Genomic DNA, 17,678 nt, shown 5'->3' with positions numbered 1-17,678 from the left:
ATCCATCCCAAGGAAGGCGACCTGTTTGTTTTAGTGTGACAGCGCCTCACAAAATAACAGCACCTGCGTGTTTCTCACTTTACGAACATGACAGAGTGCCAGACTGTTAGTTGTTATGTAATTCTTCTTCCGGCTAGCCCTAACACACACAATCCCATCTTCTAAAACACACACAGCACACTCGCCCCGCCGGTCGTCTCTGCGCAGTCACGAGGGGTACAACTACGATCAGGAGAGAGGCGCAGAAATGGTGCAACGACTCCTAACACAAGTCTGGAAATGTGCACTTATTGCATTCGTTGGCTGTCCCCCCTCCCCCCCTCCTGGAACGTGGTGGAGAGGTGTCCTGTCAGACAGTTCTTTTACTGGAAATAAAAACATACAGGAACTCTCTATTTGGAGTACCCGTTAACTCCTAGGAAGCACCCGTACTCAGTACGGGACAGTACCTGTCCATGTAAAGCACTGCTCTCAGTGATGGCATGCCAGTGTAAACAAGGGTTCGATATTACCTAATTTAGGGCCAGATGTAAGTAGGCTTTTACCGGTCGGTAACGGCCGATTTCGGCCGTTACCGACCGGTAAATGGATTTTGAGATGTAGGGGGCATATTCTTACAGAATCGGTAAATTTACCGATCGGTAAATTTACCGATTCTGTAAATTACCGAATCGGTATTTTTACCGATTCTGTAAATTTGAGAGGAATGGGACTCTTCTGAGTCCCACAAGTCTTACCGAATCGGTATTTTACCATCAAATCCAATTTGATGGTAAAATACCGATTCCGGTGTGCATGCACATGTGTGCATGCACACCTCTGCCATGTGACAGGCAGACCTGCCCTTGGGGCATGTATGCCTGCCACATGGCACCCGAGCCTGTTTTGGGGGGCCAGAGGGTGTCAAAGTGACACCCCCTGCACCCTTGTGAAATTCGGTATTTACCGATTCAATCGGTAAATACCGAATTTCACAAGGGTGCAGGGGGTGTCACTTTGACACCCTCTGGCCCCCCAAAACAGGCTCGGGTGCCATGTGGCAGGCATACATGCCCCAAGGGCAGGTCTGCCTGTCACATGGCAGAGGTGTGCATGCACACATGTGCATGCACACCGGAATCGGTATTTTACCATCAAATTGGATTTGATGGTAAAATACCGAATCGGTAATGCCCATTCATTCCTATGGGCTTCAAAGCCCATAGGAATGAATGGGCATTACCGGTCGGTAATACCGAATTTTACCGATTCGGAAAAAAAACATCTGGATTGTCCTACATCTTCCCCCTTCATATTTACCTACTCTTAAATACCGAATCGGTAAAATTCGGTATTTAAGAGTCGGTAAATATTATTTACCTACATCTAGCCCTAAGTGGTTACATCCAGGGTTCACAAACACACACCAGAGGCAGACGCATACAGACTGCCTGACATGCTTAGGAAGGCACAGATAGACATGCCCTTCCACAGCACAATCAAAGATGCTGTTGAACACTGGCAAACACAAAACTCTGTGAAGTAGGCACTCGCAATAATGAACAGCACATGCATCAAAGCTCGCAGGCAAACATAAAGACACAATCAGTTGGCACATGTATTAGCAAATATTGGCAGAGAAACTGGTACATAAAATCACACACACACATATACAAGCATTTGCATGCAATAGGTCTCGCATTTACGCCAGTTTAAGCTAATGGCATTTAAATGACAATGCCTTTTATTTATGTTCTTATAATGAAAACAAAAATAAAAGGCATTGTTATTTGCAATGCCAATAGCTCAAACTCGCGTAAATGCGAGACCTATTGCATTGCAAATGCTTGTTTTCCCTCTTGTAACGTATCGTTTGCTACCTCTTGTATTTTGTTTGCTCTTGATACATGCACAACTCACTTTCTGTGAAGCGCTCTGACACCTTCGGGTAAAGTCCGCGCTATATAAAATTGCATAAATAAAAAAATAAAAAAAAACTTTCCAACACAAGCAACTGACCATTGAAGAGCAGACTAAGGTGGGCAGGTACACTAGGCGCCACGCCTCTGCTATGGTTACAACCATTGGCTACAAAGAAAGAATGGTCCTCACCACTCCCCCTTCGCACCAGCGCAGAATCCAAATATATCCGCCTGTGACAACCCGCTGGCGCGTGCCATCTCAGCAGACATGGCTCCGCCCTTCTCCCAAACCTGCGTGCAGTTAGCCCCGCCCCTTCTATCGGCAGGGTCCTCCCTCTAACTATCGTTCAACAAATGCTAGTTAGCACGCGGATAACATGAGGAGGGCAGGGGCGGGCAATTGAAGCGATACCATCGCTACCAAACACGCATGATGACGTTATAAACGGCGCCAGCCAATCAGAATGTAACGTCGCATAGAGCGAGTCACAGGGAGTCCAGAGCCGCCGTGCTTGCTACAGGGAGGCGGAGGAGGAGGGGGGCGGCGAGGAGCATTATGAAAGAACCGGGCCAGAGCACTTCCGGTGGGTGACGGCACCACTAATGCCTGCTCACACAGTACATATGTTGTAGTCACAGACCATCTGTCTTATACAGGGGATGGTGATACAAGCCAATCTGTTCACCCGGCATCAGGAGTTGTCTAACACCGCTCCCATAATGCATTGCAACCGGAAACGTAGCCATCTTTGAGTCTCTATTGACAATAACAAGGGTCCTGCAGCAGAGGGGAGCTGGTTGAGTGCAGGCAGTGGCAGGGTGTAATTGTAATGACTGATGTTATGGGGGGATAAGTGAACTAGACACAGTAGGCTGCCTTGGCCCCCACGGGCCCACCTTACGCTGAGTAGGCTGGTTATCTCTGTGTGTGTTCATGTTTCCCACAGGTCTCTCTACCCCGCACCCCCCAGTACCGGAGGTCCGGCCTGAGGCCAGCGGCGCCTCTAAGAAGAGGAAGCTCAACAACAATAGTGACAAGGAAGAGTGCGATCCCATCTCGTCTCCGCGACACACCGGATCCTCCGGTCCCCAGGCCAACCACATCCAGAAGCGGCTACGCTTTGAGGATTCGCTGGACTTTATCGGACTCGATGTGAAAATGGCAGAAGAGCCGTCTGTCGCCTCCTCTTCATGCGCCGCCCAGCAGCTGAAGAGCAAGAGCCTTCTCCTGTCCCCCGGCGGGCACCATGCCAATGGCCTCACCAAGTCCGCTACGGTCTCCAGCTTCGCCAGCAGCAAGCCTGGATCTGCCAAGAAGCTGGTGATAAAGAACTTCAAAGGTAAGACTGCTCCCAACAGGTGGATTGCCGGTCACTCACTTTTGAAGGGTGGCAGGTACACAGCAGTGCTGAGGTTTCAGTAGGTGATAAACGCAAACCTTGACAACTCGACCACACGCCTTTCATGACTTCAGCCTGTGAAAACAACTCATCACTAACAAGTACTTGCATTACAAATCTGCACTGGCAGACGTGCCGTGTGGTTTGATCAGAATGTAATTATAATACAAATGAAGTGGGGATTTTTATAATACCATTCTATAACATTTTCTCTTATGTTACTTCGCACATAATTAATTTAAAATACATTTTATCAATCGCTTAATTAACTTATTACTTTACATAAGCAACATGTAACAAAGGGTGAAAAACCATACATATTCTACCTACAGTGGTCAACTGTTAATGTGTTTACACCTTCTACGGTGCTTGTGCAGCAGAAGGAGCGCGCCTCATTTAAACTTGAAGGCTCGAAGATAATTTGAAGCACGGTGTGGTTTTATTTGAGTGAATGTGGAGTGGTGACTGATTATTAGCACTTTGTATAATGTTTTCTTGAGTTTAATGGGAAATGGAGACAAACTACTCTGTTGACGCAATCCTACATTCCACCCGCGCAGACATTCCCATTAATTAATTAATTGTGGGTTTCTAAAGCGCTAGAATCGACTCCCGAAGGAGTATCTCTGCGCTATAGACCGCTGGGGAACCCGTCCTGGCTTTCCCTGTGAGATGATCCCTACTGGGTATCTCCAAGGTGAAACCAGGCATCCCCGGCGTTTGTGGGGGGCCGTTGTGGAGATGAGGCAAGCTAATGCCCAGAGTTGCCGAGTGTGATCCCTGGTTAGAGTAGGCACCGAGGCGAGAATTATCGAGTCCGCTGACCCTGGTCCACGACCCTGCCGCGTTGGGAATTGAACCCTGGTCCCGGGCCGTCCTCTACTTCCGGGTCTGCCGCCTCTAACCAGTGAGCCACACCACTCCACCCTCTTACCCTTAAGTAGTGGAAAGCTATACATTGTCATTTAATGCAAACATAAGTTAATTGTATTTGTGTGCACGTTATGTGTTGGTGGTAGCTAGCACATAAGATTGTATTATCTTACCAATTGTTGAAACCGCGGTGGCATTTAAGCTTGACAGACATCTGAAGTAGATTCACTGACCATATCGGTATCTCGCATCTTTACTCACACAAGGCTCAAGGCCCATTGGACCATCTCAAACCGGAAGATTAAGATAACCTCCATACTATTGCATCTTTTATAAAACTGGATCAGTGGCCATGGCAGTACTTTCAAGATACTGCTGACATTGACCTCGCAGCGCATTGCTCTTTATGAAATAATCTTTGGAAAGATAAGCTATAACCTCGTTTCTGTAGTGGGGTGTGGAAAAGTGCCTCAGTTTGGATATTTGTTCATAAAGAACAAATTGTACTGCAATCATGCATGTATTGTTGTGGTGGATGTTGAAGACCTGGAGCCATATTATAATACTTTACTGGATGGAATTATAACAGAGTTCTTGGGTTATCTTTTATCATTGGGGCTGTGAATATTATTTTAGATACTGTATATAGCAGACCATTACATATGACCCATTTAACAATCTTTTTGATTTAAAAAAAAAAGTTATCAAGTTTTGTGTTTGCAATGAGTTCTTTGCTCTCAGTTGGGTTTATGGTATCCCCAGGGCTGTTCAAACGTACTCTACCTTAGAAAGCCTTGGGAAGATTTCATGGATACATGGTCTAGGTTGGTTGATGGAAAATACTGTTGGAACAAAATGTGACAAGAAAATACTAGAATTTATGAACAAGAGACTTGGCTATCTGGGTCCACGCTTACTTTTAATGGTTTCCTACAAAACTGTGCGAGGACCAATTTATTAAAAAAAAACTTTTTATTGCAATAACGCAAAAAAGTAGCATTACATTAGTGATACAGATTACAAAGGTGATTTTTGACCAGTTGTTTACAATATTTTCTTTTTGTTGTTTGATAAGGTATTACCTTTGCTAGGGTGCTAGAGCTCCCGACCGGCAGTACCGACATTCAGCTGATAAGGATCATGACCGAAGAAGGGAGTTCCTTGGATATTTACAATTTGTATGCTAGAGGGACAGGAGGCAGGAAGTCCAAGGTACTGGTTGCTCTAGATCAGTTGATTGACACCCAGCCAGTCGAGAATAATATACTAGTGGCAGGGGACCTAAATATGACCTTTGAGCCCCTCAAAGTAGACGACTGGCATGTAGGGGAGGAGGAGGAATCCCAGTGGGGGATTCCTAAGCTGGACCATGAACCAGTAAAGAAATGGTCAGACAGCATACTACAGTTCAATGCTTTGTGTTGCGAAAGAGGGCTCAGAGCACTCAATGGAAGAACGGTGAGTGATGCTCATGGAGCATTCACTTTTGATAACGGTCGCGCACAGAGCAGGATTGACTATGCTGTCTGTAGTATGGGTATCTGGCACCTGATCAAGGATATGAAGGTTGGGGATAGGCTGGAGAGTGACCATAATCCCTTATGTATCACATATTCCTTGTGGGGAGGAGATTCACAGGGGCTTAACGATTGTGTGGAGGCCCTCGGGGAGATCGTCCCCTCAAATAATATGAGACGGGTAAGATGGGCCCAAGTTATGATTAAAAGGGAAGTGCTCGAGGCCATCAGTGAGGAATTAGATAAAACTACTAAGGCAGTGGACGTTAGGCTGGGGGCTGGATTCAAGATTGCTAATCACTTGAAAGAAGTTACAAAGCTGCATGACAACTTCTTTGAATACGTAAAGGGACATTTCTACAGGGTAGCACCCAACCCAGTAGACAACAATAAGAGGCCCAAAAGGAAGGGTTGGTACAACGAGGCCTGTAGGTCAGCAAGATCTCTTATAGGTCTCGCTATTAAGAAAAGAGATCTGTCTGCTGTCAGGGAAGCAAGGCTGGAGTATAAGATCTGTATTCTGAGGGCTAAAAAGCAATGGGATGAGCAACACTGGCAAGACCTAAAAAGTGCCAGTGTGGCGAAGGATTCCAGACTTTTCTGGAACATAGTTAAGTGGGGTCTGGATGTTATCCGGAACCACCAACTAACTATGTAACCCAGAGTAGCTGGATAGAATACTTTGGCCCACAATATTCTTGCCGGCCTGAGGACAAGTCTGGAGATGCCCCAGCCATTATCTTTCATACAGCCCCTCCCTTTAATGTGAGAGACGTAGAGGTGACCCTCCACTCTATTTCACGGGGGAAGGCACCCGGACCCGACGGGGTCCCTGCTGATGTCTTCCTCTATGACAAAGCCTGATGGGGGAGTTATATAATGAAGATGGCCAACGCAGTGGCGCTAGGGGCTCCGGTCCCGAAGTCCTGGCAAGGGGCTGTTATAATTCCCGTTTACAAGAAGGGCGATAAAGCCCTGCCCGGGAATTATAGGCCTATTAGCCTAATAGACACAGTTCAAAAGGTGATAGGGAAATTGACCTTAGAGAAAATCCTGTCCCCGTTCCAAGCAGGCTTCCGCAGGTTAACCAGTACTATAGACCAGACATTCTGTTTTACTTTACTACATTGGAAGACGGTCCTGCTCGGAAAAGGCAGCCTTTATGCTGCATTCATAGATCTGCGAGCTGCATTTGACCTGGTACCTCGGTCAAAGCTGTGGGAAGTCTTAAGTCAGATGGGTATGCCACTGGAAATTTTATCCCTTGTAATGAGACTGCACGAGGGAAACCATGCCAAAATCCAGTGGGGGGGACATGGGCAAGTTACCAACGATTTTCCTGTCGAGCGTGGTGTGCGCCAAGGGTGCGCTATGGCACCCACGCTCTTCTCTTTGTACATCAATGGGGTGGTTGAACGTATACTGACAGGAGATGTAGATGCCCCGTCACTAGCTGGAGTGAAGATCCCGATCTTATTATTTGCGGACGACACGCTCATCGTCTCTAAAACCCCCAGTGGACTGCAGCGAGCCCTAAAGATTTTTGAGGGATTTTGCACTGACCGTGGGCTAGAAGACAACGTTACCAAGACAAACTTAATGGCTTTTAACCCGCACCATAGCTTTAAAGGGAATCTTTTTATGGAGGGTGAAAAAGTGGGAAAGGTATCGGATTTTGTCTATTTGGGCATCCACATAGCAAAGGGAGCTAACTGGAGAAAACATATAGAAATGGCGGCTCTCAAATTCCGCCAAAACACAGGATCCATAGCTGTGGAGCACAGAAAATCCCTGACAAAGCCGATCCAGCCAGTACTCCAAGTGTATGAGGCAAAAGCAATCAGTTCGGCTCTCTACGGTGCCGAAATATGGGGCTATGACAACTTAGGGTCACTTACACTTGTTGAAAATAAATTCTTGCGTAATCTTATTGGCGTCCCTAAGAGCACTCCAACGACACCACTGTGCTATGAACTGGGCAAGAAAGCAGTTTCGGACATGGCCAGATTGAGACCAATATTATACTGGCGTCGCATCTGGGCCACGCCGGAGCTAGCGCAATACGCCCAGGGTTTTTTAGACGTAATTAAAACAGATACATTTCGTAAGATAAACTGGCTAAAAGAACTGTTTAAAGTTTTATCTAAAATGGGCTTGAAGGGACTATGGGAGAATCCCGAGCTAGCCCAGTTCCCCTCTAAAGAAGATCTAAAAGCTAGGTACTGGGAAATGGTTGCTTACCAGAAATGGAATGACGCCGCCCCTTCATCTATGGAGGGTAGATATCTGGAAGTGAAAGCCCTTCCCAGGTTGGAGCCCTATTGGGACGAGATCACAAAGCCTGGGGACCGGAAACTCTATTTCCAGCTTAGAGTAGGGTCACTCCCAGTAAGATTATCGGGCAGATGGGCTGAAGCCAATTCTTGTGTTTGCCCGGCCTGTAAAAATGTTGTAGAAACCATTGCTCACATTCTCTTTATCTGTAGGGCTTATTCAACCCCCGTCGTGTTTGGCTAAAAGCAATGTGCAAAAGGCTAGGCACAAGGGATAACAAGGTTGCACTAAGAATAATTTGCACTAGCACCTTGCCGGTCATTTCAGTTGCGGCTGCAAAATTTCTTGGGTGGGCTTGGGCGATTAGAAGGAAATTTTTACTATGAATGTGATTTTACAGATTCTTTTGATGTTTTTAATTCGTTTGTGAAAATGCTTTGAATATGGAATTTTACTGGAGTTTGTAAACCTGTTTTAGTACAAAACCAAAATGTTTTAAAACGTTTTAAAAGGTTTTATTGTGGTTTTATGAGTTTTACCTCGAATAAAGCAAATTTGACTTTGTATTACCTTACAGATATCTTACTCCGCTCACATCCCCCAGAAACCCCACCATGGAGCCCAGATTTTCCCCCATTTTTTTAGGACATCCCCTACTTTGGTATATTGTACAGTCTGCTAGCCAGCACCAGTCCATGTCCGTCTGCCAGACCCTTACTTGTGGGAGTTCCCTTGCCACCCAGCACCTGGTCAAGTTACGCTTAGCCGTGACCACACCAACCAGCGCCAGCCATATTTTGGTGTATCTAGGCCAGTCCTCTTGCCCAGTTATCCATAGTAGGAACCTTTATGGCTTCATAGGGATAGTCAGCCCAGTTACCTGCGACATAGTGTCTCTGACTCTGCCCTAATAGTTTCTTGACACTCCCAAATAAGATGATAGAATGTGCCCTCCGCCGCACCCTCTATGGCATAGTGCCGAGTCTGCCTTGCCTAGTCGGTGCAACAGTCCCCGGGAACAGTATACTCTATGTAGGACCTTCAGTTGAATTAAGCGGAAACAAGAGCTTATGGCAACTTCCCGAGGGCTGTAGAGGGCCTCCACCCAAACTGAACCCCCCTTTGTGCCTATGTCCACATCCACGCGGATCGCAATGATCCCATGGAGTACGGTGCATTATTCATTTGTTTTTATACATATTTAGAGAGCCTGCTTTACTAGGGGATCTGTCAACAGTCTGTCCTTTAGAGGGTACGCTTCCGCCAGTTTTCCCCCTTCCTTGATGTGTCTCCATTACGAGTGGCTCAGCTGCAGGTAGTGCAGTCACTCTCCCGGGCCCATCTCACATTCTTGTTGGAGGAACCTGAAATGTCACGAAGGCCCGGCCTCTCCAGATATCTCGAAATTTTTCCAGCCCCAGTAGTTCCCATTTGGTAAAGCCCCTTACCTTGCTCACCTCCGCAAGTTGGTCCCCTGTCCACAGGGGGGTCCTCTCTGTTAGTCTGTCTTTCTAGACCAGTTATTTCACCCCATCCTACCATATTTTGGTCACTTTGTGTCGGCAGGTCCATGTGTCCCTTTTTACTGTAAAGCAGGGTGCCATACCCCGGTTTCCCATATTCAATCTGTCTACGCCATATGCCAGCTACATCCGATCACCAAACGCCCAGACATTGACCACGACCAGCTGAGATTCCCAATAGTATCATTTCACATCTGGGATCGCCATTCCCCATCATAGGACCTTTTGCAGTTTAGGGAGCACTATTCGTGATGCCTCTCCATTCCACAGCAAGGAGTGCAGTTCCTCCTCTATTAAGTGGAAGAATTGCATCGGAATCCAGTATAGGGCATTCTGCAAGGCATACATCTGCAGTGGGAGTGTAATCATTTTGAATTGTGCCGCTCGGCCCATCAAGTTCAGCGGCAGTACCTTCCTTCTCTGGGCATCCCGACGAAATCTGGTCAGCTGGGCCAACAGGTTCTTGTCATAAAAACTTTGCGGATTTCTCGTTATTTGTATCCCCAGATACTTGAACCCCGCTAACTCCACAGGTACTCCGCATCTGGAGGTTAATTGCGGGACGCCCCCTGCCAACGGGAACAGTAAGGACTTCTCTCAATTAATGCGATAGCCAGCGAAATCGCCAAAAATGCGAAATATTTGCAGAATTCTGTCTACTGAATGTCACAGATGCTGTACATATAGCAGGATATCTTCCGCATATAGGGATATACGGTCTTCACACTCATCACCTATTGGGATAACCCATATTAGTGGGTTTTGACGGATCCACGCACCAACGGCCCAGAGCAAATAAAATCAAGGATAGAGGACATCCCTGCCTTGTCCCTTTCTGCAGGGGGAATTCTCTGGGAGGCCCAATTTAAAGACTCCTGACGTCTGACGGGAGGCCTATTGACATTGGTTTCTACAAAAATTGTCAAACAAATCACAAGTGTATAAACAAAATGTGAATGGCTGTTAGCAACTCTATTATATCTTGATCCCAATACTGTTAATTATGATCTAGTATTGGTAGTAAATGTATATGTGATTGGGCTCTCAAGCAACAAAATAAAGAATAGGTTCCATGGTTCCATGACTGTATCTCTCATCTGTGTGCCATTCATGCCCGATCATGGGTGATTTTTAAATGCGCTTACATCCTGCAAGTCCTGAAATAGATCTGGCAGATATGCCCGGAAACCTCCAATATACAGTCTGTACAATTTCCTAGTTGTGTAGTGTGGAAAGTGGCTAATACGATTCAACAGGTTCTAGCCAAATTGGGTTTTATCTGTTTAAATGGGAGATCTCCAGGCGATATGCAAGCCAGTAAAATTTTCCCAATGAACAATTTGCAAGGGTCCGTGGCTGTCTTTATTCAGATATGGCTCTATGAACTTTTTAACAATTTTAAGATTCTGCCAGTCGAAGGAATTGATTACTGGCCCTATACATGGGGTTACAATTTGGATTCCTGGTGGTTTCATTACAGAGTAAGGCACAATTCCAGCAAAAACATACCAAATGACATCATGCATGGGCTGCTTTGGTTCTGAATGTCAAAATGTAAAAAACAGAAACAATTAAGGAAAGCAATGGAATTTAAAGGGGGTGGGGGGCAGGAATAAATCCTGAAAGGGAAGCCAGTATTCATAAAATACAAGCAGAGTGTGGTAAATTAATTAAGGAAAAGGAGGGGAAGTATCACAGAACAATTTGAGATAGGATGTTGTCTGTAGTAGCGTCAAAAGACATGGATACATTGTGGGAGCCGGTGCAGGAAGGAGGGAATAAAAGTAAAAAAAACCTCTGAATTTCAAAATCTTGGAAGAAGCCTGGATTGACTATCGACTGAAGCTGTATTCAGTAAAAAGCAAGGTAGTATTTGGAGACTGGGTGGGCCCGGATGAGGATTTGCTATATTATACATTTCTGTCTGCAATAAGATAAAGACAATAACTGGTATAAATCTTACTAGAGCTGCAGATGTGGACAATATTCCAGCAATAGTACTCAACTTAAATCACGATTGATCGGCCAGCTTTTTGCATATTTCCTTTGTTAGCTTCTTGAAGAAAAGGAAATACTCAGAGAGTTGGGAGTCATTATTAAATGTGTAAATTATTAAACCAATTTATTTAAAAAAGTGACGCATTTAACCCCCCAAACTATTGCAAGATCGGGTTAATTGATGCTGGGACAAAGTTATATGCCAAACAGATACTCCTGTATTTAAAGAATTGTACTGAGGATAACACCTTAATCACTATCGAGCAAGGTTGATTTAAGGGCAAACATTCTTCTATTGATCACTGCTTTAGTCTTTGGGCCAAAAAGCAATTGAAACAAGAGGGAACTTGTTCTGCTGTTTCGTAGTCTTTTGTTCCGCTATTAATCTGGTTAATAGGAACATACTTGGCAAAAAATGGCCGGGATGGGTATGCCTAAGTGTCCTCTTACAATACTGAAATAACTATATCATGGAAATTGGGAACAGAGCGGAGCTAGATTTTAAATGATCTCTCTGAAGGAATATCAGTATAAATAATGACCTCCTGCAGGATTGTGTTCTGGTCCCTATGCCAATTGCACTGTACTTGGCCGATCTCCCCGCTTGTTTAAGCATGTCATCACCCCCCCCCCCCCCCAAGGATGAGTGGTTGCCATATACCTTGTCTATTATATGCTGATGTCTGTGTTGTCCTATATGTGACCCAGGTGGGTCTCTGTAGGAATGTTGGACGTCTCTAATAATTATTGCAAGGCAAATTATTTCATAATAAAGGGTGACAAAAACTGAGCTGAGGAACCTTTACATACACATTTCTGGGAATGACGTTTTCACATAACTTGCATTGGAACGCTCATTTAAACTGCTTAAAAGTTGGAGCATGTACTTCTGGGAGGTTTGAAGGAGTTTGTCAGAGAATTCTGCTGCCCTTCCTCCTCCCTGGTGATTGCAGCCTTCAAAATTATAGTATCTACTCAATTGTTGTTAGGCACAGAGGTCCTAAGTCTAGTTGCGAGGCATGACTGGAATAAAATGGAAGGAAGATGCTTACAAAATCTTTTAGGCCTTCCACCATCGTCCGGTTTACAGGCCTTTCGTTTAGAACTTGGCTTAACCTTGTGGAATCATATTTCCACTATTATCACATTTCGATTTTGGCTGAGATTGCAAGCATGTTAAATAGATTTCCCAATTTTGCATGAATGAAATCTTCTATAGTGAATTGCGGAGGGGAAGAGATACGAGATATTGGTTAAAGGATGTGGCCTCCTCGTTCAATCTAGATAATTTCAGTAGTGAGGTATCTAAATTACAGTAAAAACTAAGCTGATGGAAAAAGCCGCTACGAAGTCCAGAGATAAGGATTTGAGTTGCTTCAATACGAAAAGCTCGGCTCTGCACTTACTAAAATTCACTAAATTCTTGGCAGGAAACAACACACTTTCTGTATCGCTTAGAAATTTCAAACCCAATCTGGCCTACAGAGATTTTAAAGTTTTGAGTGGGGTTAAATCCTGGCTTCTCTTCCTCCCTGTGATGTGGGGATTGATGGATGCAGAACATTTCTGTGAGTGTGGGTTAAATGCTAAATGTTCCAGTATGCATATTTTAATTGTAATTATTTTTTAAATGTTATGCTGCAGTATATAAAGCTATTGTATTACATGTGGTTTTTAGACATTTCTAATACAATTGTAAGAATTTTGGAAGATTTTTAGAAGATGTAAGCAAGTGAAATCAATAGGGGGGCAGGAATGGTTTACATTAAGAAGAACTGCTTATTTCGCCAGTATTTGGGTGTTTGATAAATGTATTTTATGAGTAATTTTTAGTAGGTCGTTATATATTTATAATTCCTGTGTAGAATTACATATGCGTATTTTCATTGTTTTTAGTCCTTGATCTACTGTACATAAGAAGTTGCTGTATGTCAGATACATTTTGGTTAACCTGACTACGATCCAAATAAACGTGATATTTTTCTTTCTCTCGGTCTGTCCAACTTAAAACGAGGTGAATGTTCATCTCTTTAAAGATTAAATGATGACAAAGTAAATATTAATTTCTGCTCCCAGAACTCTGTTTCCCATCCAATTAAATGTTTATCTCTCATTTTCGTCTCTATCAATTATTTTGACCCCGTAAGGTATCTTGCAGTCATTATTTCTGTTTATGCTACACAAATACATACATAATACAAGTTTTACGGAATTGCTTCTAATCAGAGATCTTAAACAGGTGTTTGCAAAACCATATTCTGTGAAGTTCTCTGCACTGATGTTGGAAGTGCTCATTGGAATTGGCAAATACTAATTATTCTTTTTGTCTTAGTAACTGGGAGATAACGTTGAGGCTGTTCGCAGGGATACAGCAATAGTCTACTGCTAAGTGTCTGGTTTTAAACCTTGCTTGTCTTTATTCTTGTAGCACTTTCTGACGTAAAAGTTGATTGTGATAAACATGTAATGAGCACATTTTTCAGTATAGATCGTTCCTGCAGGTACACTAATCTAAGCTGGTAACTGTCATTAATGAAAAGTATGTCTGCTTTTTTTCAATAAAGAGTTAAGATCATCACTTGTTTTTCACATGCCGAGTGAACCCATTGGTCAATACACCCTTAAGGAGGGTAACTGGTTCTGTTCACCACAGTGCAGAAAGTGATACATTCTGATATGATGTCAGAGTGCTATTCAAAATGCTAAGGCTAATAACAGTCTTGTTTTTTAAGTAGTTCTCTTCTGTGGTCTCCTTGGCCTGCACCCTCCATTACAATGCAATTTTGCTTCCTGGCACATCTGATGTTAACTTCAATCGACCACGAATAAGCTTAACGTTAAGTTTATTTATACTTGTCAGAATAAAAAAGCTACCCACTATCTATTTTGGAAGCAAAAACAATGGTATACTGTGTAACGTGCTCTTTATACAGAGGTTTTGCAGGGATTTAAAAGACTGGCAACTGGCTCGTAATGTATTATTTAAAGGCATGAAAACATTAAAACTCATTATGGGTTAGCACAGGGTAAAATCTGGTAAAAACAGATGATTTGTTGAACATTGAAAGAGGTGTGTCTTATTGTGTTTTCGATGTTTACTTTGCTTTTGCTGCCCCATCTCAGTTCTCCCTCTGCTGGAATACCACAAATAATTGTTTGTAAAACTTACATCTGTAGCAAATGTTCATGCATAAAACTGCCTTTTAATGCTTAAATAAGGAATGACCCCCTGGTAGGTTGGGGTTACAGGGGCATGGACAAATATCCATAGAAACAACAACCCAGATTCAATTTTTCTTCTGATAATACATCTCAAAAATATACATACAGACGTACGGCTCGGAGTGACTTTGTTTCCTTTTATTCTTTCAACACATGATTAGGCAAAATACTTGATATATTTTGTATGTAAGACATTTGTACATCCCTATAATCGGGCATTACATCCCGAATGTTTCAAACATAAGTCTCTTGAGAAACAGAAATTATATTTATATGTATTAAAAAACAAACAAACTCATCCTCTCACACACATACCACATGCTCACTCATTCCTCCAATCAAACACTCCTCTTCATACGTTTTTCCTGTTGACTAAAAGGGTCTTTGTACTGTCTCAATATCGCTATTAATATATACATTGATATTGTACAACTATAGACCGTATTCATTTTATAAGTTTCATATTTTCCTTTTTAGACATGATACAATTCTGTTCATCCAATTCTTTTTTACTGTGGTGTATTGCAATAATATCAACACGTATTTCTGCGTGAAACGCCTTCATCAGGTCCGCCATATTTTTATAGAGCTCACTATAGTCGAGTGACCAGTTAGAAATGTAATATGTTACTAAAAGGTTTTGTAATTTAAAAAGCTTAATTATTAGTTTCAGTATGCTCCATGGAATTCTTGGCCAGACAAAAGTAATATTGCTGCCTGCTTTCCTACTCACATGTTCATCAAGAGGGAAAGACAGTCAGTCAATCGTGATCTGAAATGGAATACCTTGTATTTGATGGCTTTGACCCCTTAATATCGTCACTGCCACCGTGATCAATCTTTCCGTCAGTTTGCAACAAGCAAATCAAGTGTATGTATTTGTGTTATGCATTAGCTGAAGTAGAATTGAACGGTAGACCGGAGTTGTTGTCTCTTTTACATCTTTGTGTCTTTTTGTTCCACCCTCTACCTCTCTCTGTCTCACACGAACGGCCTCCAGAGCCTCCTTTCGATTTGTGCCTATTTTAGCCTCATTGTGGGATGGTTCTGCCTCATTATGTCACATTTTGCTAAATGTGTAATCCTTCTACCTCATTAATGATGTGCCTCGTTGTGGATTCCGTCGTAATTATTAGTCTTTCCCTAGAATGGCTTCTAAATCGGTATAGACTTTTTTTCATTCTTTAGCCCCTCCTCTTTCCTGTGCCCACCAGACTGTCTCATTAGTTTGCCTCACTGTTCCCTCCTTTGGCCCTCTTTACATCACCCCTCATTATAATATCATACCTCCCAGGTGCCCTTCCCACCTTTCAGCTTACATCCCTTTTTGTAGCACTACTTATTGGGATTAGGCGCACATACACTCAATGAGTAGGGCATCAAAGCTCATTCTTCTCTTTGGCACCCTTTTGCCATGTTGCCCTTTTCTTCTGATTCAGCATTTCCGTTCAAACACACACACAACACCACACACACAACACCACACACACACAACACCACACACACACAACACCACACACACACAACACCACACACACACAACACCACACACACACAACACCACACACACACAACACCACACACACACAACACCACACACACACAACACCACACACACAACACCACACACACACACAACACCACACACACAACACCACACACAACACCACACACACAACACCACACACAACACCACACACAACACCACACACACAACACCACACACACAACACCACACACACAACACCACACACAACACCACACACAACACACAACACCACACACAACACCACACACAACACCACACACAACACCACACACACCACCACACACACCACCACACACACCACCACACACACCACCACACACACCACCACACACACCACCACACACACCACCACACACACCACCACACACACCACCACACACACCACCACACACACACACACAACACCACCACACACACCACCACACACACCACCACACACACCACCACACACCACACACACACACCACACACACCACACACAACACCACACACACACCACACACAACACCACACACACCACCACACACACCACCACACACACCACCACACACACCACCACACACACCACCACACACACACACCACACCACACAACACCACACACACCACACCACACCCACACAACACAACACCACACACACACCACACCACACAACACCACACACACCACACCACACCACACCACACAACACCACACACACACCACACACCACACACACACCACACACACAACACCACACACAACACCACACACACCACACACACAACACCACACACACAACACCACACACACACCACACACACAACACCACACACACACACACAACACCACACACACAACACCACACCACACACAACACAACACCACACACAACACCACACACACAACACCCCCCCCCCCACACACACACACAACACCACACACACACACACACACACAACACCACACACACAACACCACACACAACACCACACACAACACCACACACAACACCACACACACCACCACACACACCACCACACACACCACCACACACACCACCACACACACCACCACACACACAACACCACACACACACAACACCACACACACAACACCACACACAACACCACACACAACACCACACACAACACCACACACAACACCACACACAACACCACACACAACACCACACACAACACCACACACAACACCACACACAACACCACACACAACACCACACACAACACCACACACAACACCACACACACACACACACAATACCCCCCCGCCCCCACACACACACACCACCACACACACCACACACACCACCTCACACACACACACACCACACACAACACCACACACACACACACACAACACCACACACACCACACACAACACCACACACACACACACAACACCACACACACCACCACACA

General features: G+C 44.3%; 1 protein-coding gene across 1 annotated transcript in view; it reads left to right on the top strand.

The window, feature by feature from the left end:
- The first annotated feature begins 2,366 nt into the window (after positions 1 to 2,366).
- CUL4B (cullin 4B) overlaps positions 2,367 to 17,678 on the top strand; it is a 945,370-nt gene continuing 930,058 nt past the window's right edge. The window contains exons 1-2 of the mRNA XM_078688736.1: positions 2,367 to 2,485; positions 2,849 to 3,241. Coding sequence (XP_078544862.1) covers positions 2,458 to 2,485; positions 2,849 to 3,241 — 421 coding nt within the window. The 5' untranslated portion in view covers positions 2,367 to 2,457. The remainder of the gene's footprint in view (positions 2,486 to 2,848; positions 3,242 to 17,678) is intronic.

Source organism: Lissotriton helveticus, chromosome 4_1 (assembly GCF_964261635.1).
Source record: "Lissotriton helveticus chromosome 4_1, aLisHel1.1, whole genome shotgun sequence".
Taxonomy (NCBI): domain Eukaryota; kingdom Metazoa; phylum Chordata; class Amphibia; order Caudata; family Salamandridae; genus Lissotriton; species Lissotriton helveticus.
Note: the sequence above shows the minus strand (reverse complement) of the source record. Positions and strands in the feature narration are given on the sequence as shown.